Consider the following 27,307-nt stretch of genomic DNA (forward strand, 5'->3'; position numbering starts at 1 on the left):
AGCTAAACTAGCGGGGGCCTATATTATTGGAAATTAAAAAATATATGAAAAGATATTTAAATTTTAAAAGGTCTAAAGTTTATATAATATAAAATCTTACTATTAAAGTAAGCAAAAATTGTCCGTCTTACCTTCTGGATTTTTTTTTTTTTTTTTGCAGTGCTCACAGGTAAAACGAGGTGCCCAAGGTTTGTATTGATCCCTAAAAGACATGCCGAAATATGCCTTGTAGGCTTCACACATTTTAGCAAATGCTGTCACAGAGTACTTTTTCGCTCTTGTTTTGATAAATTGGCCACATACATAGCAGAATACTTGCAGCTTCTTGATGCCATCTCTGATAAAATCAGATAGGTCTATGTGTCCACTTAGGCAGGTAGGACTAAACTGAAGTGGTGAGTGATGAACCCCTGTGTATATATATTACTATGGAAAATTCTAGAAAATTTTAAAGGTTCTTGAGAATTCCCCTAAGTTCTACAACATTCTAGAAATTTTTTAAGTTCTGCAACATTTTTTATAGTTCTCGAAAATTCTTATAAGTTTGAGAAAAAATTTTATCAGCTACTCAGCACTGAATTATCCTGGAATGTTCTGGAAATTAGGTAAATTTGAAAATTTCATTACCCAGGTCACAATAGCAAAGTTTGAAGAGAAAAATAGGTCTTTTCTGTTTACTTTAGGCATAAGCAATTGGAAAATAACAGTTTCTGCCCAGTAACAAGAAACAGTGTAAAAATTTGTTACATAGTGTAATTATTCAGAGGCTTATAATTGTCTGTAGGCTTATGATGCGTCCCCCACTGGTATAGCGGTAAGTCTACGTATTTACAACGCTAAAATAAGGGGTTCGATTCCCTTTGGTGGACTTAGCAGATAGCCAGATGTGGCTTTGCTATAAGAAAACAAACACACATATACGCTTATGACATTATATATATCTTGTTTCGAAATCTTTAATAAACAGAGCACAGACACTCTATTGTGTATTTTCCGCTTCACAACAAAAACCCAAACCACGTGACCTTTCATGTTCCACACTCTTCAATTTATGTGTGTAGTTTGATTCGTGTAAAGACACTTCTGAAGTAGTCGTAGAAACTATACGTTGAGAAATTAAATACAACCTCATTTCGAAGCTTATAGTCGGATTTTGGTTTGGTTCGAATTTCACGCAAAGCCACACAAGGGCTATCTGCGCTAGCCGTCCCTAATTTTGCAGTGTGAGACAAGAGGGAAGGCAGCTAGTCATCACCACCCACCGTCAACTGTTGGGCTACTCTTTTACCAACGAATAGTGGGTTTGATCGTCACATTATAACGCCCCCATGGCTTAAAGAGCGAGCATCTTTGGCATGACAGGGATTCGAACCCGCGATTCTCAGATATTTTAGGCGATATTGTATCTTCCTGTATGTTGCTCGAGTGTTGGTTGTTTCATAGGGTTTAGTCCTTTCTGTTTCACTATTTAGTCCTTCCTGTTTCACAATTACGTTTCTACTACTGTAATTAAAGATCAGTTAAATATAGTTACCTCAAACTTAGCGCATAGCTTTTTTTTTCAAATCAGAATAGAATCATAACAAAATATATTTTAAATATACTTCAACAAGAAAGGCTTAAGGCATCTAATAAGTGCCCATGCGATTTGTTTATCGACAGTATTTATGGGATCTAATTGAAAATGGTTAAAATTAAGATATGTAAAACGAACACACATATTGCTTCATATAATAAGTTCTCTATTGTGTTGTGCGATAAGCCAAACCTTTTCTTAGTGAATGCAAAGGCCGTAATAGTGATGTCGGCTAAATGATAAGGTAGTTCATGTAACGCTGTGTGTTAGATTAACTTATCGTCTCGTAACCTAGCAACGTTATCTTTGAACGGTGGCTATCAGGCTTTAGGTTCACTCTGTCCGTCTAACAGGATTTATTCTTTTCTGTGATATTTATATGTTAACACAGCAGAAAGGTGAGCTTAGTTGTTTTTAATTATAAGTTCTTAAGGCTTAAGATAAACAAATTATAATTCGTTTTTAAATCTTAATAACATTTATGCGTAGCAAAAAGTCTCAATAATTACACGTATTTGTATTGTTGTATTGTAAGACAAGCTTGCAATTTGCCAATTTGATTTCATTCGCACGCATGAAATTATATTTTATGTTCAGTTTGCTTTTTTACGTGAAACAAGTAAGACTTAATGCTTTGCAACTCGTTAAACAATTTTGTTTTTTTATTAGGTTTATTTTTTATGTTGCTGAAACATTTTTAACACTACCTATTGTACTCAAGTGAAACAATATTTTTTATTGTCAGTTTGACGTTTTTTGTCAGTAAACAACTGAGTGATTTTTATCTGAATTATGTTTTTCTTCTTTATTATTTTATCATGTTTGTAATTGTGAGAAATTTGTTGACGTGACATTTTGCACTCGTGAAATAATTTTATTCATCATAAGCTTGTCTATCTTATTTTGGTAAAAAAATTTGGTTTTCATAACATTATTATTGTGATTGTTAATTTGACATATTTTTAACAACAACGATTCTGTTTTTGTTAAACTAGTTTGTTTGTTTTGAATTTCGCGCAAAGCTACTCAAGGGCTATCTGCACTAGCCGTCTCTAATTTAGCAGTGTAAGACAAGAGGGAAGGCAGCTAGTCATTACCACCTACCGCCAGTTCTTGGACTACCCTTTTACCAACGAATAGTGGGATTGACCATCACTTTATAACGCCCCCACGACTGAAAGGGCAAGCATGTCTGGTGCGATGAGGTTTTTCGAATTACTGAAAAGTTTTATAAGTTGACCTTCTGTACCAGAAATGATTTTTAGTTTTGCAAACTTGATTGTTTGTAGTGGTTTGGATTTTATAATTGGTATCGAGCTAGTAAAAAAAACAAAACATAAATTCATTGTCTGTCAACTTGACATTTCTACATTAACGAGAAAGTTTTGTTTTTCCTTGATAAGGTTTGTAAAAGTCAATCTTACTATTCATTAGTTAAAGAATAGCAGAAAAAATGGTGGTGGATGGTGATGACTAGCTGCCTTCCCTCTAGTCGTACACTGGTAAATTAGGGACGACTAGCGCAGATAGGCCTCGTGTAGCTTTGCGCGAAATTCAAAACAAACCAAACAAATGATTCCTTGCTCTCCAGTGGCACCTGCAGACTTACACCGTTAAAAACCGGGTTTCGATACCCGCAGTGAACAGAGCACAGATATCCAATTGTCCAGCTTTGTGCATAATTCCAAACAAACAATAAAAAAATTTGAATCCCGGTTTAGTATTTCGGTTGCTTCATGGTGTTACAAATCCAACTAACTGATTTTGAAAAAAAAGAATAATGTTGCAATATTTTGATTATTTTATTTAAAAAAATGGAACTTTGTGTCATTGAACCATTTGTTTTCTAAAGTTAAGGTGAAGCCCCATGATAACTTAACATTTCTAGCTAAAGTAAGACACGATACTTATTTCTTTTTCCATGTATACTACAAATAAAAGCTGTCAACCTACCTATCACCTTATAAAGGTAAACCGGAAATGACATTTCATCACAAATTTGGCATTTAATAAACAACAAACATTTTACCCTGAATATAGCAGGTACGTTTGTTGTTTATTATATTACTATCTCATTCTAAAAAGTAGAACTTTTAAAATTTTGTATAAGAGTTATAAGATCGCATGAGGAGGTAGCTAAATGACTAAAAAAATTATAATTAAAGAAGGCAACAATAGTGTGTATGTGTTTTCTTATAGCAAAGACACACGGGCTATTTACTGAGTCTACAGAGGGAAATGAAACCTCTGATTTTAGCGTTGTAAATCTGTCTGGTAGTCTGGATTGTAAGTTATATACTTTAAACCTATTCATAACATTAAATTAATTATGTTGTCTGGATCTTTGTAATTTCACTATTAGCGTTTACTCTTTTTTTTCGGCCCTGTACAGCCAGTTGGTTAAGGTACTGGACTCGTAATTTGAGGGTCGCGGGTTCAAATCCCCGTCACACCAAACGTGCTCACCCTTTCAGCCGTGAGGGCGTTATATTGATCTGATCAATCCCACTATTCGTTGTAAAAGAGTAGCCTAAGAGTTGGCGGCGGGTGGTAATGACTAGCTGCCTTCCCTCTAGACTTACACTGCAAAATTAGGAACGGCTAGCGCAGATAGCCCTCGAGTAGCTTCGCGCGAAATTAAAAATCAAACAAACAAACAAACTGAACCTAACCTTATTTTTAACTGCACGATGATGAAACGTTAAAAATAATTTCATTATAACACTCAACGTCACAATATATGTTTTAAAATCAAAATGTTAACTCACTTTCTTCAAATGAAAGTTTTCCTTGAAATTATACTTATCTCTTAGTGAATTGTGACATCTATGTTGGATAAGTTTATCAGTTAACTTACTGATACTGATATTTTACAAGCGTTGATAGAAATATAATATAAAGTATAAAAATGTATGTTATTGATTAAGTGTATGAGAAGTGGGAAAAAAAACTGTTTCGTTTTGTTTAAAGTTACACAATAGGCTGTATTTGTGCTCTGCCCAATTCGGGTAATCGAATTCCAGATTTTTGTGTTGTAATTTTGTAAACCTACAGAGGAAAAAAAAAAAAAAAACGGAAAAGTAAAGGTTATAAACATTACACTAGAAATATCCTTTTTTAAAATTTAATTTTCGATAACTATAACCCTAAAAATGATATCATATAAAAGTTATTAGACACAAATGCTTCGATTTCTTAATGTTTTTTTTGTATGTTTACAGAAGAAAATGAAAAGACGGGACAGGTTAATTCCTGGAATAATTCTATTAGCATGTCTGTGTGCTTTTTCCAAAGGTAAGATAAAGTTTTAGTTATATGAAATAAACCAAATATGCATATATAGCAGTGTTATAAGTTTATATGTAATCTGTAATAATGGCCACATTTAAGCAATGATTTTTCACGCTGCTATAATCTTGAGCGAATTCCTTAAACTAACGATAGGAAACATTTGTGGTGATTCAAAACGTTGAATTAATAGCACATCTTTCCGTCTGTTTAGAAAATGAAATTACAAGTACTATTTGATATAAGGTTCGAAGTCTACTATTTTTCATACATGGTTAACTGAGGAATGTTTTTAAAGATAGAACAAAAGACGATAACGTTGTAGAAGTTAGGAAAGACCGATAAAAATAAATATTAATTAGAAAAAACAAAGATTAACAGAACGAATAAACCGAAGCCAGAGAATCAAAACAAGAAATAAACAAATACACTATGTAACAAAGATTTTACTTTTTCTTGTTACTCGGCAGAAAGTGTTATTTGCCAATTGCTTATGCCTAAAGTAAATGGAAAAGACCTATTTTTCTCTTCAAACTTTGCTTTTGTGACTTCCTAGCATATAACAAAAACAATATGGGAGAATATATTTGGGGGCTGATACGTAAAAGTGACTTACATTACAGTCGCAATTCTCAAAAAACTACTCACTTCTGAACATTTTTGTATAAATACGTGTAAATCTTGATTCATATGTTGTTTTATTCAGATCTTAAATGAAAATGTGCAAATTTGCTTGTTCTTACATATAAAATAGGTTAATTTCTAAATTTAATTATCCAGGTCATTAAAGCAAAGTTTGAAGAGAATAATGGCCATTTTCTGTACTTTTACAACATAACCAATTAAGAAATAACACATACTGTCCAGGAACAAAATTTATGTTACATAGTGTTATGGAAAGCCAGTTTGGAACAGACCCTAACGAAATATATAAAAATAAAAACACTGTTGAAAGCCTGATAATGAAAGGAAAGTGCACATTAAAACATCTGGTGGAAATAAGCTTTGTGGAAATAGGTGGAAAGTATCATATGGTTACAATAACAGGAACGATAAAAAGTAGAGGTTATCTTTACAAACACTATTTATTATGTAAATCCACTTAAAATTGTGTAGTTTAAGAAATATCCAATATTTGAGACGTATAAAAACGTAGACTAGCTCTTGTTATTGTGATAAGTTCCCCAGGGGCTCAGTAGCATATTTGTGGAATTACAATTCCAGAAACCGGGTTTCGATCCTCGTTATGGATATAACACAGGCAGCCTATTGTGTAGCTTTGTGCAAAACTTAAAAATAAAGCTAATGACAGGAACTTTAGTAACATTAGCATTAGTGACAGGAACCTTAGTGGCAGTAACTTTGGTGTAAATGACAATAAACATGAATGGATGTTTCAACGTGCCAGACAGTAAATCCAAGAATCCTTGATTGGCATGTCGTTTGAATGAGAAAATAAGAATAGCAATAGATGTTCGTAATTTTGAACAGATAAACTAAAGAAAAGATAGTTAGCCGATAGTACTAAACCTTTCTATACTGTAACACCATAATACATTCACGGTTCCAAAACGCTGAGCGCGAATTATTATAAGTATTATTACTTTTTTTTTGCGTTGAAAGGACGTGACTCATAGGTTGAAGGACAGAGAACCGGGCACGTTAATTATATTGTCACATCTATCCCAACAATGAAGTCTAAAAAAACACTTAGAAGAACCATCAAGAGACTTTTGGTGATTTAAACTTTCTTTGATCAGTAACATACTGTAGAATAAAAATAACGAAACGTGTAAAGTTTAAATTAAGCTAGATAAACAAAAATAAGAACAGACAAAAAATTGTTAGAATATAACGGACAAGAGAAAATTGTTAGAATGTAGTCGAACAGAAAAAATTGTTAAATATAACGGACCAAGAAAAAATTGTTAGAGTGTATCGGAACAAGAAAAAATTGTTAGAATATAGTCGAACAGAAAAAAATTGTTAGAATATAGTCGAACAGAAAAAAATTGTTAGAATATAGTCGAACAGAAAAAATTGTTAGAATATAGTCGAACAGAAAAAAATTGTTAGAATATAGTCGAACAGAAAAAAATTGTTAGAATATAACAGAACAAGAGAAGGTTGTTAGAATGTAATCGAACAGAAAAAAATTGTTTGAATTTAACGGAACAAGGAAAATTGTTAGAATGTAACAGAACAAGAAAAACTAAAGAGTAATTACGTTTTCGAAACTATTTTGAAAAAGCATTTTATTTTAGGCATCGTCACAACGTGTAATTCTAAACATTTCTTAACCTCAGTTATCCACACAAGACAAACTTCATCTGATCTTCTCACACGTTTTGTCAGTTTTATTTCCTATACCTACATACTAGATCGTGTTCATAACGTTTTGATCAGAACCTACAAAATATATTCTAAGTATCAATCTTTCCACAAGGAAACCTACTTCCTACAAAACATCCTAGTAAAGAATAGTTACCTAGGAAACCTTCTACACAATGTAATATACAAAACCTACAAAATATATTCTAAGTATCAATCTTTCTACAAGGAAACCTACTTCCTTCAAAACATCGTAATAAAGAATAGTTACCTAGGAAACCTTCTACACAAAGTAATATACAAAACCTACAAAATATATTCTAAGTATCAATCTTTCCACAAGGAAACCTACTTCCTTCAAAACATCCTAATAAAGAACAGTTACCTAGGAAACCTTCTACACAAAGTAATATACAAAACCTACAAAATATATTCTAAGTATCAATCTTTTCACAAGAAACCCTACTTCCTTCAAAACATCCTAGTAAAGAATAGTTACCTAGGAAACCTTCTACACAATGTAATATACAAAACCTACAAAATATATTCTAAGTATCAATCTTTGCACAAGGAAACCTACTTCCTTCAAAACATCGTAATAAAGAACAGTTACCGAGGAAACCTTCTACACAAAGTAATATACAAAACCTACAAAATATATTCTAAGTATCAATCTTTGCACAAGGAAACCTACTTCCTACAAAACATCCTAGTAAAGAATAGTTACCTAGGAAACCTTCTACACAATGTAATATACAAACCTACAAAATATATTCTAAGTATCAATCTTTCCACAAGGAAACCTACTTCCTTCAAAACATCGTAATAAAGAATAGTTACCTAGGAAACCTTCTACACAAAGTAATATACAAAACCTACAAAATATATTCTAAGTATCAATCTTTGCACAAGGAAACCTACTTCCTACAAAACATCCTAGTAAAGAATAGTTACCTAGGAAACCTTCTACACAATGTAATATACAAAACCTACAAAATATATTCTAAGTATCAATCTTTCCACAAGGAAACCTACTTCCTTCAAAACATCGTAATAAAGAATAGTTACCTAGGAAACCTTCTACACAATGTAATATACAAAACCTACAAAATATATTCTAAGTATCAATCTTTCCACAAGGAAACCTACTTCCTTCAAAACATCGTAATAAAGAATAGTTACCTAGGAACCTTCTACACAATGTAATATACAAAACCTACAAAATATATTCTAAGTATCAATCTTTGCACAAGGAAACCTACTTCCTTCAAAACATCCTAATAAAGAACAGTTACCTAGGAAACCTTCTACACAAAGTAATATACAAAACCTACAAAATATATTCTAAGTATCAATCTTTGCACAAGAAAACCTACTTCCTTCAAAACATCCTAATAAAGAACAGTTACCTAGGAAACCTTCTACACAAAGTAATATACAAAACCTACAAAATATATTCTAAGTATCAATCTTTGCACAAGAAAACCTACTTCCTTCAAAACATCCTAGTAAAGAATAGTTACCTAGGAAACCTTCTACACAAAGTAATATACAAAACCTACAAAATATATTCTAAGTATCAATCTTTTCACAAGAAAACCTACTTCCTTCAAAACATCCTAGTAAAGAATAGTTACCTAGGAAACCTTCTACACAAAGTAATATACAAAACCTACAAAATATATTCTAAGTATCAATCTTTTCACAAGAAACCCTACTTCCTTCAAAACATCCTAGTAAAGAATAGTTACCTAGGAAACCTTCTACACAATGTAATATACAAAACCTACAAAATATATTCTAAGTATCAATCTTTGCACAAGAAAACCTACTTCCTTCAAAACATCCTAATAACGAACAGTTACCTAGGAAACCTTCTACACAAAGTAATATACAAAACCTACAAAATATATTCTAAGTATCAATATTTTCACAAGGAATCCTACTTCCTACAAAACATCCTAATAAAGAATAGTTACCTAGGAAACCTTCTACACAATGTAATATACAAAACCTACAAAATATATTCTAAGTATCAATCTTTGCACAAGAAAACCTACTTCCTTCAAAACATCCTAATAAAGAACAGTTACCTAGGAAACCTTCTACACAAAGTAATATACAAAACCTACAAAATATATTCTAAGTATCAATCTTTCCACAAGGAAACCTACTTCCTTCAAAACATCCTAATAAAGAACAGTTACCTAGGAAACCTTCTACACAAAGTAATATAAAAAACCTACAAAATATATTCTAAGTATCAATCTTTCCACAAGGAAACCTACTTCCTTCTAAACATCGTAATAAAGAACAGTTACCTAGGAAACCCTCTACACAAAGTAATATACAAAACCTACAAAATATATTCTAAGTATTAATATTTTCACAGGGAAACCTACTTCCTTCAAAACATCGTAATAAAGAATAGTTACCTAGGAAACCTTCTACACAAAGTAATATACAAAACCTACAAAATATATTCTAAGTATTAATATTTTCACAGGGAAACCTACTTCCTTCAAAACATCGTAATAAAGAACAGTTACTCAGGAAACCCTCTACACAAAGTAATATACAAATTATTTAATGAGGAATATGAAAAATGTCTCCTTATTCCTAATTTTCCAAAGAGTCCCAGTAATCTTTCCTTCCTGTCCCGGGCAAATAGAGCACTTCTTTAAAAACAAACCAAATTAAATAGCTAGTTGATCAAACTGTTTTACCCTCTAACACAACTAAGACTTGCCTATAAATCTTACTTTTGACTTAACCGACAGTTTGTTTTTACTTTAAAGACTGGATACCCAAACTACAACGTTTTTTGTGATATCTGACAGGCTATCTATAACGGTTAAACAACTCACCATTTGAAAGTAAGAATCTTTAAATGTAGAACTGATAAGAAAATCCTTCAACTCTGAACTAATCGCGCACATTGTACACCAATTAATCTTCCTTTCTCAGAAGATAAAGTTAGTCCATCAGAGTGGCTAACTGTCAGAATTTTAAGATTTCTTCCCAGTCAATAAATTCGTTGTTTTAACCCATGAACATGTTAATACTTTTCATTTATTGGTTATAAATTCGTTGTTTTAATCCATGAACATGTTAATACTTTTCATTTATTGGTTATAAATTCGTTGTTTTAATCCATGAACATGTTAATACTTCTCATGTATTGGTTATAAATTCGTTGTTTTAATCCATGAACATGTTAATACTTTTCATTTATTGGTTATAATGTTTCATGACAATAAAATAAACCTTGTTAGTGGATTAGGCTACGTTTTTTGTTACTGCATTACTCTGATGTTTTGTTTTTTATGTAGAATATTGTCTTTATTTAAGTTAGATGGTCTGATTACTTTTCTAATTGTTTTATTTATAATGTTTTATCATAATAAAGTATTTCTTCACATCATTAGTTGTCTATATAACATTCTTCTCATTATATTTAGAATACTAGCTTTGTTAAAATTAGAAACTATGTTAACTTTGCGTTTAAAACAGAAATTAACATTTTTGACAATCTTCCCATGTTTCTGTATCAATAAATATCTCTGTCCTTAAAAAATATTCTACTTTAAGTCCTGCCATGCTATTAACATCAGTTTTTATGTATACTACTATGGTGTACGTATACTGATAAAATAAAAACAATGCATTAAATTTCAAAGTGTTTATATGTGTTTTTTTATCAACAAAATATGTGTTTCCTTGTAATGTATGAGTTTTGTACAAATGTAATTTTGATTAAGAAATAACATTTATTGACTTATCCGTTTTATATATGTCTAAACACATAGATTGTTTATTCACTTTCAGGGAGCGAAAAATGCAGGGTGGAAGAAGTGGAAACTGCCATTTTTGAAGATCACAGTATAAGTGAGTAGAAATTTTTGTGTTTGAAAAGGTATAGTAATTAAGTTATTGCATTAATAGAGCGATGACTGGAATATATTTTGATCCCCTCAGCAAATTTTTATTATTCTATTAAACATTCTGAATCGTTAACTTTTATTCGTTAATATTTTCAGTTCGGTTCTTATTCACTAAATCTCTTTCAAATATTAATTCAATAGTTCCACTTTTTTTAGTGTCTTTATTCTTTCAAATATTTTCAAAATAAATTTAATATACTTATTAATAAGAAATAATTTAAAATTATCATAGTTTGTAAATGATTCAAACCTCTGATTATATTATTCAACCAGCCTTTGGTCAAACCATAATAACGTTTAAAAGTTTAATTTTTCTAGCATTACCATTTAGACTGCATCCAATAGTTTAGTCAACACTTTAAAATAAAAATTGAGGTGGTGTTTCGATATCTGACGACAAGAATAACGAGACGAAAATTGTGTCGTAGAAGAAGGTAAAATGGTTATACTAATATGAAACCGATTAAATGATGCTGTTTTGAGAGTAAAAACAAAGTAACTAAGCTCAGTTCGTACTATTATATGTAGAGTGTTATTTTTCTGAAGGATTATATTGAATTAATATTTTTTCTCGAATAATAGTGTGAATCTCTTGTAGGTAATTTATAACTGTCCTCTAGTTACTTTTATATAACATTATGGTCTGATAAGTAATCAAAGTTGTTGCTACTTTAATTTTTTGGCAAATGTTATTATTTTCTAGAATATTCTACGGGCATGAAGTGTGTAGTTGATATTTTTCTCTTCACAAAATGTAATGTTTATGTAAGACCGACGATTGTCATTAGGAAAAAAAGTTCAAAATTATGTTTGAACGAATTATTTAAAAACTGTAAAATGAAAAAAATGTTGATTGTGATTTGAAGCACAATTTTTCGTTATAATACTGAAACGCATTTTCAGTAATTCACAAAATCGTGCATTTAGGTACTATATATTATCTTTGATTTTGTTTCAGGTGATCCTATCATGAAGGTTAACAAAATAAGTGGTGAAATCGAATATTTCGTTCCAACTAAGGAGGGGAAGAAAATAAAATATGAGAAATTCAAAGTTAGTGAAACAGATATCAAACTGCGGAAAAGTTTAATTGGGGCATGTGATTACGTAAGTCATTTGTTTTTAGTTAATATTTCATAATGGCGCATAACTTGATTAAATGATATGTGTATCGAGTATTCATTACTTAGGCTCCCGCATAACTTGATTAAATGATATGTGTACCGAGTATTCATTACTTAGGCTTCTGCATAACTTGATTAAATGATATGTGTACCGAGTATTCATTACTTAGGCTTCTGCATAACTTGATTAAATGATATGTGTACCGAGTATTCATTACTTAGGCTCCCGCATAACTTGATTAAATGATATGTGTACCGAGTATTCATTACTTAGGCTCCCGCATAACTTGATTAAATGATATGTGTACCGAGTATTCATTACTTAGGCTCCCGCATAACTTGATTAAATGATATGTGTACCGAGTATTCATTACTTAGGCTCCCGCATAACTTGATTAAATGATATGTGTACCGAGTATTCATTACTTAGGCTCCCGCATAACTTGATTAAATGATATGTGTACCGAGTATTCATTACTTAGGCTCCCGCATAACTTGATTAAATGATATGTGTACCGAGTATTCATTACTTAGGCTCCCGCATAACTTGATTAAATGATATGTGTACCGAGTATTCATTACTTAGGTTCCCGCATAACTTGATTAAATGATATGTGTACCGAGTATTCATTACTTAGGCTCCCGCATAACTTGATTAAATGATATGTGTACCGAGTATTCATTACTTAGGCTCCCTTAAAGTGTTTAAAATATTGCATTTATTTGCATACGTAAAATAAACTGATTTTATGATTAGTTGAGTAATTTCTTTCGATCTATAAAAGAATATAGGTGGTTTGTTTAGTATTTAATCTACTTATCGTTAGGGAAGTTTTAAAAAGTTCTGCCTAAAGCAAATTACATACATCGATCACAATTAAGATTAACAGAGTAAACCAAGTAAATATTTAATGTAGAGGTCAACGGGTAATGCCATTAAATAAAGTTTTATAATTATTAGATATACAGCTTCATGGTTACAAGGTTAGGGAAACTTAGGGGATTTAATAAGTTAACATTACATAATTATATTTTTTTATTTATATTTTGAAAGATAATAAAAATAATATATAAACTTAATTCAAACAAATATAATTTACATAAAAAACGCCTTAGAAATGATCGATTCTTAAGAATTAGCAGTGATTTCTCGTGCCTTGAAAAGCATGACGTCAGTAAAAACAGAACTTTATATAATTTTTTCAAAAAACGTCTCATGGATATTAAAGCCCATTAAATGGATACAGCGGTGTACCTTTGTTTTATCCTAACAACTGTAGTTAATGCAGCGAAAAACTCATGTAAATAAAAGAAAAATAGCCAGTTAATAACAAAATCACACAATAAGTGATAAAACGTTTATAGTAATTTAAAGGTTAAAGCAATAACAAGTGGTTACTGAACAAACCTGATGTTGCATCTATCCATAAGTATACATTAAGACCACATCAATTCCTCACACAAATGATGAATAACAAGACGTTATTAAGCATGCTTTTAATTGTATCTATTCATAAGTAATCTTACGTTAAAAACATATCTGATCCTTACACAAAACTCCTCGGTGTAGATACCTGTACATGATGTAAGGACCTCCCAGAGATGGTTCTGTCTTTTTAATTTACCTTTTTTTCAAATCTGAACGTCCATTCACTTGTTTGCCATATGTATCAATTCCTGAATGGAAGGAGAGGCTTCTGGTGATTGAAGGGCCCAACCACAGCACACCATTTAGACCTTTAATTCCTGGAAACGGAGAGCCTTTGGGTGGCCTACTGGGCAAGGGACAACTGTGTACCATTATTGGACGTTATCAACTAGTTGCGAACATTGTGTCTAATGCTGGTCTTTGAGAGTGCTCACGAAACCGTGGCGTTTCTGCAGTACAGTTGTTTGACATAGTTGTGCGTTCTCTTGTAGGAATCCATGGTAGGTGGGGCAAGTGTGCAATGAATCTTTCTTCTTTCCTTATGGATCTCCCAAATTCTTCAAAAAATGAAATCGTAAAAACAGCTAATTGGTAAATGACCACAGCAGCTTCCACCCTATTCTGCATCTCTATCTCATTTTCTTATCCTGCTTTTTTGACAGACAAATATTTAGGGTAAATATCTTCCCTTTCTTATTCAGAAGGGATTAGAATGGCTTTCTGCCTCTCCAAAGTTAGTCAAGAAACTACGTTCTTCTATCATCTCGGTGAAAAAATGTCTTCCTCAAAAACAGTAAACGCCACTTGAATGCTAAAACAATTGGGACGCACTCATTAAAGTTACTCCCCATGTTGCTTTGAATTCCTCATTAAGAGTTTATGAAGACCACGACGCGAACTGGACCCTCGAGGGTAATTTGTAGTGGTTCCCACACTTCTTACTATCGAGCTAAGTAAGTGGAGAAGAATGTGGTACAATTATTAAAATGGTTAACAACATTTCTCATCTGGAGGCTCGAAAGTTGTTGTCCTGGATTCCATCACAGACATATGTTACTGCATTACGTTACACTACTACAATGATTGTGTATACAGCACTTTCTGTACATCTGTGAAAGTCTTTCTTCCATCACGTGAAGAGTCTTTTGACCTCAGTGGATAATCAAGTTGACAAGTAAATGTCTACTTCTGTCTCCGTCCCCATTATTATTTTTAGTGATAACCCTGGTTCACTTTCTTTGGCCCTGGCTTCTGGTGTGTACTCGAATCCATCTTTTTAGACATCGAGATGAAGAATGATTATTCGTTCATGCCCTCAGTCCCTAGAACCTATGGCTACTGACGTAAGGCAGGATCCATGAAGATCAATAGATCTCTTTCTAGTAAAGAAAAATGGCCTGGCCGTAAACAGAAGTGTTCTTCATCCAGTTTTTTCCATCTAGGTAAAAATGTATTCTTTAAAACAGTGCAACTGTCGAGGTTTTCATTCTAATTTGGATGGTGTTAAGGCTTTGATGAATTCCTATGATTCTGTTTGTTTTTCCTTACATGAAACGTTTGTGAAGCCTTCTAATATGGTCACCAGAATGTATACTAGAATTACTGGTTGTGTAATGAGTGAGTGCATAAAGAGGTGGCGCTGTTGGTTCACCACTGCGTGCCCACTCTCTCTGTGCTACTCAATACACTCTTAGAGGCCACAGCCATCCGTGTTTTCTTGGATGATACCATCACTATTTGTTCTCTTTACCTGTCTTCTGGAGAAACTTATGATCAACCAGACTTTGATGCTGTCATTGAACAGTTGCTGTCTCCATTCTAATCCTGGAAGACTTTAATTGACATAATCACCTATGAGGTGGTGCTGATATGATAGAGGTCATTCTATAGAACATATGCTCTTAGATCACAACCTTTCTCTTTTCAATACTGTTTCTTATACTTTTTGAATGCATGGAACTGATTGCATTGTTCTAATAACTATTAATTCTATATCTAGAACCTCGACAGGCATCCTCGTCCATAATTGTTATCCAGTCTACCAGCAGGCACGGAAGTCTCAGAAGCAGGCCTGGCACACCTATCTAGGTATCTCACTCTTTCAAACCACTTTCTAGTGGACCCGTGCCCATACTAGGCAGGTCAAATGTCAGAGCCGAAAGAAATCTTGGATTAAGTTCATAACTAGCATCTATTCTACCACCAATTTCAAAGTCATTTTTCCATCCCCTTTCCATCTTGTTCTCCAATTACCAGAAAGTTTAATGTATAGTGTGTAGCTGACACACTTAGTGAAAGCTTTACTTGCTTTCTTTACTATTAAGTCTCAGGCATAGTGACTGCTTGTTTTCTTTTATGCCGATCGTGTAAAGGGACAACTCAAGCTTGCTTTTCATTGGTCTGGCAGTACATCAGTCAGACTTGATGTTGTTCACTGTGAGATGCTACACAACCTCTTTCCTGCCTCTCTTGCTATTTCTGGCTGTATTGAACCAGATCTGACAGGAGAATGTTTTTTTTTTTTATGTTTGGTGCCAAGTTATTGTTCCCCTTTCTTTAAGCCTGAAAAGGATCCCAAGATCCCTTCTAATTATTGTCCAATTGCTTTGACTTGCTATCTTAGTAAGGGCTTAGAAAAGATGGCTAATGGTTTAGTTTAGTTCCCCAAATCAAGCAACCTCTTCTTATCCACCCAGTGTGAATTCCATCAACAGTGCTCTACCGTGGAGATCTGATTCAAGTCGAAACCTCGATCAGAGAAGCCTCTTTACAAGATATAACATCTTGTTTCCGTGTTATTTTACTTAAAGAAGGCTTATGGCACTACATGGAAGTACTGCATTATGTGGGATCTCCACCTATTTTGGTTGTTTGGCCATTTACCCATTTTCATTTAAAACTTTTACTGGATAGACGATTACGAGCCTGTGTGGGTTCAACTCTTTTTCTACATTGGAAATTGGAGTTCCTTAGGGCTATGCCTTGAATGTCACACTTTTCAGTATCAAGATTAATTATATTTCTACACAACGTGTTGCAACTGAGCTCTATGTCGATTACTACCCTCAATAATTTGTTGAAGTGGACCACAGCAAAATATTTTATCTTTTATTTCTTCAAAACCGTGTGCAAAATTTGTGCTTTCAATCCAGTGATCCCTGGTTCTTGGGGTTTATCTTTGACTGTAGAGCTTACTTTCATTTTTCACATAAAACAGTTACGAGTCAACTACACTAAAGCACTGAATATTTTCTGTATCCTCTGTTCCACTTCTTGTTTAATTTTTATGCTCAGAAATTATTATGCCTTGATTTAATCCAAACTGGACTTCGTGTTTCTGGTCTATCGTTCTGCTAGGACCTTAACCTTGAAGATACTGTTCCCCATTCACCATCTGGAGCCTTCCACACTTCTTCAATTCAGAGGTTGTACACAATTGTCACCAACCTCTTTACCATCTTTACTGTTTCAAACTTTCTATACAGTATGCTATCAAGCTTCGATTTTTAATACAGCATCCCATCCAGAGTTGTGGCTTTCTTCCTTAGTTGACAGTGGTCTTTCATAATAGATGGTTTGTAATTTCTTATTTTGGTCTTTGTATCCAGGGATAACTGGATAAATAGGGTGTGACATTGTATGACGTTACTGTCCCCAGTGATCAATCCATTCCAATGTGGCTTGTTACCATCTCCAGATATGACCTATCCTTGAGTCACCTGAAGAAGGCAGATAATTCCGAATAGAATTATCGTCTTCTCTTTACTGAAAATCTTTAGAACTATCCTTCTATTCCCGTTTACACGAATTGTTCGAAGTCAGGTGATTCTGTAAGCTCTGTCATGTTTGAAGTCAGGTGATTCTGTAAGCTCTGTCATGTTTGAAGTCAGGTGATTCTGTAAGCTCTGTCATGTTTGAAGTCAGGTGATTCTGTAAGCTCTGTCATGTTTGAAGTCAGGTGATTCTGTAAGCTCTGTCATGTTTGAAGTCAGGTGATTCTGTAAGCTCTGTCATGTTTGAAGTCAGGTGATTCTGTAAGCTCTGTCATGTTTGAAGTCAGGTGATTCTGTAAGCTCTGTCATGTTTGAAGTCAGGTGATTCTGTAAGCTCTGTCATGTTCGAAGTCAGGTGATTCTGTAAGCTCTGTCATGTTTGAAGTCAGGTGATTCTGTAAGCTCTGTCATGTTTGAAGTCAGGTGATTCTGTAAGCTCTGTCATGTTTGAAGTCAGGTGATTCTGTAAGCTCTGTCATTTTCGAAGTCAGGTGATTCTGTAAGCTCTGTCATGTTTGAAGTCAGGTGATTCTGTAAGCTCTGTCATGTTTGTTGTTGTATGACGTCTGCTCACAGAGTTTCATCTACATTTCTTGTGCTCAGTGCCAAGTTATATGTCATTTCTCTTGCTCTGGATCATGTACAAGTACACTGATTGTACTATTTACACTGACTCTCTTAACTCTGTACTGGCTCTGGAATCTCTTCATGATAGTTTTCACCCGGTTCTCGTCGATATTCGTGGGAACGAGCTAAATGACACCAGAGCTACGTCCGTCGGTTCTAGTACTGTCAGAGCAGATCAGAGAACGTGGCAGATATATGTGTTTAACATTTATCTGATTCCTAGCCAAAGATCGGGAACAGACCAAACCGAGAATGGTGTAAAACTTTCTTTCTCTTTACCCCATCATGGCTGACACAAAAGTGTATATAATACCATCACAGCCGTACTTTTACCATATAGGGACTACGGTCCTGTATTCAAAGCTTAGCTTCGCACCAGTTGGCAGTGAGTTTGAAGTAAGGATCATGATAACAAGCTTTTCCAGATCAAATATTATATTGTTCTCTGGCCATCTTGTTTCCATAAGAATCAACACAAACAAGTGTTCTGGCAAAGCTACGCACTGGTTACAGTTTTAACGTGTGACCTTTGTGACACTCAGATCACAACAGATCACATTTTACTCTCATGGCGTAGTTACTACTCCAAAAACGGCACCAAATCCAAATTTATCATGATATTCGCTTTGGTTTTTAAACCTCCAGGGAAGAAAACCCAAGAAGCAAATCAGGGGCGCTCAGAAACTATTGTTTCTCCTCAGCTCCACACGCATTTCTAGGTTAAGCCTGTCTTGAAGGAGAGAAGAATATCTTGTTTTATGTCAGGAAAAACAGAAAAGTCAGGAAGGCTGTGGAGAAGGACAGGTGGGCTATTTCAGTGGGGATGAATTCAATCTTGTGATAAGGTTTTCAGATGAAGGAATTTGTGGAATTGCAGAGAGATCCAAGCTGCAGCCCGTCACATTTTACCACAGGATGCATTTGGTCTAAGCAGAGAGAATGGTGATATATATAGAAAAAAGAAATAAGGGGAAGGAAGAAAAAGAAGTAAAAGAGAAAAAGACAGGAAGGACTAAGTAAAACAATATAGATACATACAAAACACCATAAGAAAAAGAACAACACTGACAGAAAAAAAAGAGAAGAAAATGTGAAAAAATATAGATACATACAAAAACACCATAAGAAAAAGAACAACACTGACGGAAAAAAGAGAAGAAAAGGTGAAAAAATATAGATACATACAAAACACCATAAGAAAAAGAACAACACTGACAGAAAAAAAGAGAAAAAAAGGTGAAAAAATATAGATACCTACAAAACACCATAAGAAAAAGAACAACACTGACGGAAAAAAAGAGATAAAAAGGTGAAAAAATATAGATACATACAAAACACCATAAGAAAAAGAACAACACTGACAGAAAAAAAGGAAAAAAAGGTGAAAAAATATAGATACATACAAAACACCATAAGAAAAAGAACAACACTGACGGAAAAAAAGAGAAAAAAAGGTGAAAAAATATAGATACATACAAAAACACCATAACAAAAAGAACAACCCTGACGGAAAAAAAGAGAAAAAAAGGTGAAAAATATAGATACATACAAAAACACCATAACAAAAGAACAACCCTGACGGAAAAGCGATAAGCAATTTTGATGGTGCGATTCTGGAGGTTCTGTAATATTGAGTATTGGTTTTCAGGTATGTTACATGTGTCTGGACTGCTGCACTCAAACAGGGTTCCAATGAATACTTTGTATACGGTGAGAACGATTTTGGGGGAGCAACCTTTGTTCGAGCCACTAATACGTTTTAGAAAGAAAATTATATTACTTATTTGGAAGTGTCGTGTCCAGGTTAAATTCCGAGACATGATGAGGCCTAGGAAGGTGATGGAATTGGTAAAGTGGATATTAACGTTATTGAGATTCAGTTTTATATTGTTAATTTTTTCCTGTTCTTATTGGCTTTTCGATGAAGGCTATGGCCTGAGATTTGGTGGGGTTTAAGGCGACACGTCATTTGTTGCACCACTGAGTGACAGGGTCGGGTGTTGTTTGGACTCTGTAGGCTGCTGTGTGAGGGTTGCTGGAGGTGCTCCATATTGCTATATCATCGGCATACTGGGAAATAATGGTATAATTAAGAGACGGAAAGGGTATGTCATTAACATAGATATTGTAAAGTATTGGACTAAGTACCGAGCCTTGGGGCACACCTGCATTTAAGTTTAATGGATTTGAACTGATGTATGAATTTTGACTACAGCTGTACGATTAATGATGAAGCTTGATATCACTAACATTTGCGCGATGCCTAGGACTCGTGTTTTATACCGGAGGCCATTGTGATAGAATGAATCGAATGCTTTTTGGACATTCAAAAAGGTAGCGATAGTTGTTTGTTTGCGGTTGAATCCTCTAAAAATTGATTCCATAAGATGGACCAGATGATCAGTGGTTTGTCTTTTCCTTCTACCTGCGTTTTAGTTCTCGCTGATCAAATTGTTGGACTCAATGAAACAGTTAACTCTGTTGGAAATTGTTTTTTTCCAAAAGTTTACCAAGGGTATTCAGAATACTGATTGGTCTATAGTTATACGGATTACTTATTTTCTTGTCTTTTTTTGGTATGACTTTATTTACACTAGTTTTCCAAATGGTAAGGTAACAACCTGAAAACATGGAGAGATTAAAAAATGAGACCAGGTGATTAAGATTGGTGTCAGACAAATTCTTAAGAACTATATTACTGATATTTTATAGTCCTAGGGCTTTATTTCTTATATTCTTTAGGAGTAGCATTATCTCGGTTCTGGTGATTGGGCGAGTGTAATATGAGAAAGGCTGGTTATCTTGATTGAGAATAATAGGGAACTGTGTAGAGAAAAGAGTGGAATTTAAACTGATGACCTGATTAATTTGGTTGTGGTGAGATTGGTCAAAGGTTGAAATCTTTGGGGTGACAAAAGTGTTCATGAGATGTTGAGCAAATATGTTGGCTTTATCTGAATCAGTGGTTGTTGCGATATTGTTGTATTTGATTTCTGGTAGTTATTATTTGGTTGAGTGTTGGTTATGGATTTGACCTTTTTCCAGAAAAGTGCAGGATTTGGGTAAGCATTTTCAATGGTACTGCAAAATCTGTTCCAATTATGTGTTTGGAGAGTTTTGATCAGGGTTTTAATCCTGTTATTAGTGTTATTGATCAGAGTTTTAATGTTGGGGTTAAAAGTGATAATGAACTGACGTTGTAGTCGTCGTCTATGAATAATTACTTGGTGTAGTTCAGGGTTAATTTTCCAAGAATTAGAATTGTTATAGCGTTTTGTAGTGGGTATAGCTTCCTGGATGGCTTGATTGATGGTATTGGTTATTTGGGATGTATAATTTTCTATATCATTTTCGTAGGAGGCTACAGTTAATAATAGGGGTAATTGGTTTTGAATATGCTTATTAACGCAAGTCCAATCTGCGCGAGAATAATTAGATATTGGCAGTAGTGTGTTTGGTTTTGGTATGAGATTGAGGAAAATTTTAATGTAAATAGGATAATAATCGCTCCCGACGTCGTTGAGAACCTAAAAGTTACGCAGTTGCTGTGACTGTCCCATCAGGGCTATTATTAGGTCAAGGATGTCTTCGCTGTCATCCCAGTGCGTGTAAATGGCTTGATTTACTGTTTATAGTAACAAGATTATTGTTCTCTACGAATTTATGTAATATGTTGCCGTTACTGTTCGTGTAATGTTTTTTCCTTCAGTAAAGTTTCATTTATGCATAGGATATCGGTGTTGGCTGTTTTAAGTAATTGGAATAATTCGAATTTTTTATGTTGCAGACCACCTCTAATGTTTATACAGTCATGTGAAAAAGTTAGGACACCCTATGAAAGCCCGTGTATCTTTGTAACATTTTTGGATATATAGATACTTAATCTCAATTTTAACAATACTGAGAGCTTATAGGAATATAACTAAACAATTAAAACTGAAGAAAAGACTTTAAGATATTCTGCAAATGTCACGCTACAAAAGTGCATATTCGAACTTAAGAAAAAGTTACGACACCCTACCCCCTAATAGCTAGTGTTACCCCCTTTGGCTGAGATAACTGCAGTGAGACGCTTCTTGTAGCCATCTACCAGTCTCTGACATCGATCTGAAGAAAGTTTGTCCACTCCTCAATGCAGAATTCTGTCAGCTGTGAGATGTTTGAAGGGTTTCTTGCATGTACAGCCCGTTTCAAGTCACCCCACAGCATCTCAATGGGATTAAGATCTGGGCTTTGACTCGGCCATTCCAGGACTTTCCATTTCTTAGTTTTCAGCAAGTCCTTCGTGGATGTACTGGTATGTTTTGGGTCATTAACGTGTTGTTGGGTTCAGTTACGCTTCAGCTTTAATTTTCGTACAGATGGTCTCACATGATCCTCAAGCACCCTCTTATACACAGTAGAATTTATGGTTGATTTTATGATTGTGAGCTGTCCAGGTCCTGCTGCAGCAAAACAGTCCCAAACCATGACACTTCCACCTCCATGCTTCACAGTTGGTATGAGGTTCTTTTCCTTGAATGCTGTATTTGGTTTACGCCAAACATGTCCTCTGTTCTGGTGTCCAAACAATTCAATTTTGGACTCATCTGTCCAAAGAACATTATTCCAGAAGTCCTGGTCTTTGTCTACATTCTCTCTGGCAAACTTCAGTCTGGCCTTGATGTTTCTCTTAGAGAGCAATGGTTTCCTCTTTGCACACCTCCTATGCAAGTTAAACTTGTCCAGTCTCTTTCTGATTGTAGAGGCATGCACTTTCACATCAACAGTAACCAGAGCCTACTGTAGGTCCCGTGATGACATTTTAGGGTGTTTGGAGACCTCTTTTAGCATCTTGTGATCTGCACTCGTGGTGAACTTACTTGGACAACGGGACCTGGGCATGTTGGCAATTGTTTTAAAAGCCCTCCACTTGTTGACTATTTTCCGGACAGTGGAATGGCTGATTTCAAACTCTTTTGAGATATTTTTAAATCCCTTACCAGACTCATAAGATGCTACAGTTTTCTTTCTGAAGGCCTCAGACAGCTCTTTTAGTCTCATTTTGAATTTATTTACAACAAAGAAAACAGGACAAAAAGGCAAGACGTGAAATATGAACAAGCAAAAAACATTAATATGTACAAATGGAAAAAAAAGAAATATATACAAATATGAATATATACAAATGGAAAAAAAAGAAATATATACAAATATGAATATATACAAATGGAAAAAAAGATGAAGTAGATACGAACATGAATATTTACAAATGGAAGAAAAACATGAAATATATACAAAAAACCACAAAAAACACAAGAAGCGAGAGTGGAGGTAGGGCAGCTCAGAAGCCGATCTCCACCCGACCCCACCAACGCACAAAGGGGCAATACGTCCAGCTGCCAGAGATGGTGAAACGTTCCAGAACCCAGGCGCTGATAGTTCGCCTCTAGGTGGAGTAACAGCCGATATCTGGCCCAACCCAGTATCGAAAAGTACGACACTGGAGCCTGCTCGAAGTCCAAGTTGTTCCGAGCAAGCCAGATGACGTGCTTGAAGATGGTAATAGTGTACTAAAAGGTGAAGGCCAGGTGGCTAGGATCAGGGACAGGTACATGGTGCAGGATGGTCTTTGCCGAGAGCGACTGGACCCGGAAAAGGCCCACAACCCTTTCCCAGATTTCTGCCGACGTCAAACAGAGGACCAACCTGTTCAAGAAAGACTCCACCTGGGTGTGAAACATGGGACACAACACAGTTGTACTTGAGTTCCACAGATAGCTACGCTCCCTCACCAGCAGGATGTTATGCACCACACACCACTTGAAAGCCTGGAGGTAGCGATCAACATGGTGCAGCGCAACGCGGCCTCAAACAACATCCCACGGCAGAGCAGGGTGGTGTCGCTCGATCCTGTGGGTACATGCGGGGGACCAGCAGGCGATAGAGAGAACGGGAGTTCGTCGGTGCATCGGCAGACACGGTACGACACGGCCGTATCGTAGCAGCAGCGTCGACGTACCAGAAAGGTGGGTCAAAACACATAGGTATCTGCAGGCTCATAGGAAGACTATGCCAACCAAGAATCTCATAAGGTGGCAACAGGGGTGACCCTCCAAAGACAGACAGCGAAAGGTAACAGACAGAAGAAGGGAAAGACACTTGGTCCTGACACATCGGACGCCCAGACCACCCCTTGGAGGCGACAGCATCAAGGAGTGCCAAGACACTGCCTCAGGCTTGCCACCCCACAGGAAGGCATAGACATGGCGCTCGATGGCTCGAGCAGTGCAGTCATCCAGAGGAAGGACAGCCCCCAGGTACCAGACCAAGGGGAGGATCTTTCTCCTCACCACTTCTGCACTGTCAAAGAGGTTAACAGGGCAGTAGCGGTAATAGTGCACGGCCGAACCAACACGCTGAACCTCCCCCACAAAGCAGCCTCAGGGCCCGCGAGAAAACGAACCCCAAAGCAGGTGATTGGGAAGGGGTCCAATCCAGACCAAATGGGGAGTCGGCAGACGAAACCCGTTTGCCATAGCCCCGTGCACGAGACTTGGGAATATTCAGCTGGGTGGCACTGGCCCGAGAGTAACGATGGACAATGGCCAGCAGTGAGCCTAAGGATGTGAAGTTCTCGAGGAACAGGTTCACATCATCTGCATGCGCGACATACATCATGTACGAACCCCCAGGCATCTGGAGGCTACGCACCAAGACAGATGAGAGAGCAGGCACTTGATACCCAACACATAGATTGTTAGGGACAACGGGCTGCTCTCACGAACTCCCTGTAAGATGGGAAAGGAGCACGTCAGGTACCCGTTAACTAAGAGCCTGGTCGAAGTGGTCGCATACAAGGCTTGCACGTACCAGACAAAAACCGGAGGTAGGCCACACCTCTCCAGAACGAACCACAGAAATCCATGGTGAACTCGATCGAAAGCTTTGCTCTGATCGAGGGACACAGAGACTACAGAAATATCCCGATCCATGATGTAATGGAACAGGTCACTGTGAAGCACCAGGTTTTGTTGGATACTTCTGCCCCACACGCCACAAGTCTGAGTGCAGCCGACCAAGGAAGGCATGACTGCACCCAAACGGGCGCACAGAACCTTAGAAATAATCTTTGCAGAGGGACCCTCCCGAACACTTACAGGTGCAGTTGGATCTTGGGCGCCCACACAACCCCCACACCATCCGACAGGGAGACCAGAGCCCCCATGAAGACGGGAGACGCCTCGTGGCCACCCGGACCGACCAGAACCTCACAAGGGCCCCGTCCGTACCCGGACCCGAAAGATGAGCTTAAGCCCCCCCTCCACCCGATCAGCACCCGAGGCGCCACCTTCCACCGCAGAGGACACAGCCTCCATGTCCTGGGTGGACGAGACACGGACTCCCTCAGAGGACCGTGACACACCCTCTGCAGTCGCTGCAGCCGTCGGGACAGGCGTCCCCTCAGGGACCCCACCCATAACTGCCACCGACGACGCGAGAGGAAGAGCTGCTGTCCCTGCCCGTTTCTCCCTTGCTTTTTTGGGCCACGCAACCGTCGGCGGCCCCGCAGCTACTGAGGCGTACATCACCACACGCCTTGGACATCGCGAGGGCGTGTGGCCACCACTACAAATACTACACTTAATAGCACACGCAGCATCCAGGTGTCCATACTCCAGACATATCCCGCACAGGGGGCCTGGCATTCGGCTAACAGGTGGCCTTCTTGGCCACAACGGCGACACAGTCGACGCATTCCCGTGTAATTGCACATGACCCGGAACCCGTTCACCACAATAAAGTTAGGGACGGGCGTTGGCATGTCCAAACATACAAACACTTAGGTGCGACTGCTGCACCTCATGTTCAATTTTCCTGACGGTTCCATACGCCGACAACACATCTTGACGACGTCATGGGACATTTCAAATGGAGCCAACCGAAGGGTGACCCACTTAAGGTTCTGCCCAGCCGGCTCCACGGGCACACGCTGATCCCCCAAGGGAAAGTCCCCCTGGCCAGTAGGCGACGGGCATGAGCGGCCAACGCCAGCGTCGCCACATAACGCCCACCCCCAAAATGCTGAAGGCATTCACTGTGACTACCCCCGACAACGGCGTTCAAAGCGTCTATAACCGCCGAGGGTAACGAAGCCGCGAGCACCACGAAGCGGATAGACCGCGGCCGAATAGAGTATGCCCGCAGCCGTACGGACCTGAACAATATTGTTTACACAGACACACACTAAACGGCCGCGAAACAGCGCGGATTCGACACAACACACGGCTAAGTTGTACTATAAGAGCCGTACACGTTACAGTACACGATAATAAACACAAGAAACACCCGAAACGGGCACGGCAAATGACGGCACCACAACGCACGGCAAAATCCCAACAGGCTAAGAAGTGGTGCTCACTCTCACTTCAACAGTCAAGAGCACACCAAACTAAATGTCTGAGGTTTAAATCGGGCAAGGCTCATTCAAAATGCTGAGTAACGATCTTTTACTCATGTGCACCTGGTGTAATACACCTGTATGTGAGTTGAGCCATTTTAAGTGTGAACAAATGTGGGGGTGTCCTAACTTTTTCCTCAGTTAGAATATGCATTTTTGTAAAATTACATTTACAGAAATCTTGAAGAGTATTTTTTCATTTTTAATTGTTTAGTTATATTCCTATAATATCTCAGTATTGTTAAAATTGAGATTAAATATCTATATATCCAAAAATATTACAAAAATACACAGGCTTTCATAGGATGTCCTAACTTTTCACATGACTGTATGTGTTATAGTTATCATTAATAAAACTAAAAAAAAACTTACTGGTCGTCCAGAATTGATTTGTCTGCCTGCTTCTGGGCATTCATTTTCCTCTTCCAAGAGTCTACCCAAAAGCACTGGATTCATGACTGATTCGGTGTGGAAGTAATCCATGGCACTTTTCCAGACTATATTAACGATGTTATCTCGATCGAAGCTTTCATCGGTGAGTTCAGCTAGGACATCGGTGAGAATGAGCACAACTGTTGTGAGGATATTACCGATACCTCGTAAGGCCCGGTTCTCTGACTTGGATGAGCACAACTGTAGTGAGGATATTACCGATACCTCGTAAGGCCCGGTCCTCTGACTCGGATGACCACAACTGTGGTGAGGATATTACCGATACCTTGTAAGGCCCGGTCCTCTGACTCGGATGACCACAACTGTGGTGAGGATATTACCG

At 36.7% G+C, this 27,307-nt stretch overlaps 1 protein-coding gene across 1 annotated transcript in view; it reads left to right on the plus strand.

The window, feature by feature from the left end:
• Positions 1-1,894: 1,894 nt before the first annotated feature.
• Positions 1,895-27,307, plus strand: part of LOC143254396 (protocadherin Fat 4-like) — an 86,831-nt gene continuing 61,418 nt past the window's right edge. The window contains exons 1-4 of the mRNA XM_076509499.1: positions 1,895-1,974; positions 4,798-4,870; positions 11,024-11,083; positions 12,098-12,246. Coding sequence (XP_076365614.1) covers positions 4,804-4,870; positions 11,024-11,083; positions 12,098-12,246 — 276 coding nt within the window. The 5' untranslated portion in view covers positions 1,895-1,974; positions 4,798-4,803. The remainder of the gene's footprint in view (positions 1,975-4,797; positions 4,871-11,023; positions 11,084-12,097; positions 12,247-27,307) is intronic.

The sequence above is a fragment of the Tachypleus tridentatus genome, chromosome 6 (assembly GCF_004210375.1).
Source record: "Tachypleus tridentatus isolate NWPU-2018 chromosome 6, ASM421037v1, whole genome shotgun sequence".
In the NCBI taxonomy this organism is placed as follows: domain Eukaryota; kingdom Metazoa; phylum Arthropoda; class Merostomata; order Xiphosura; family Limulidae; genus Tachypleus; species Tachypleus tridentatus.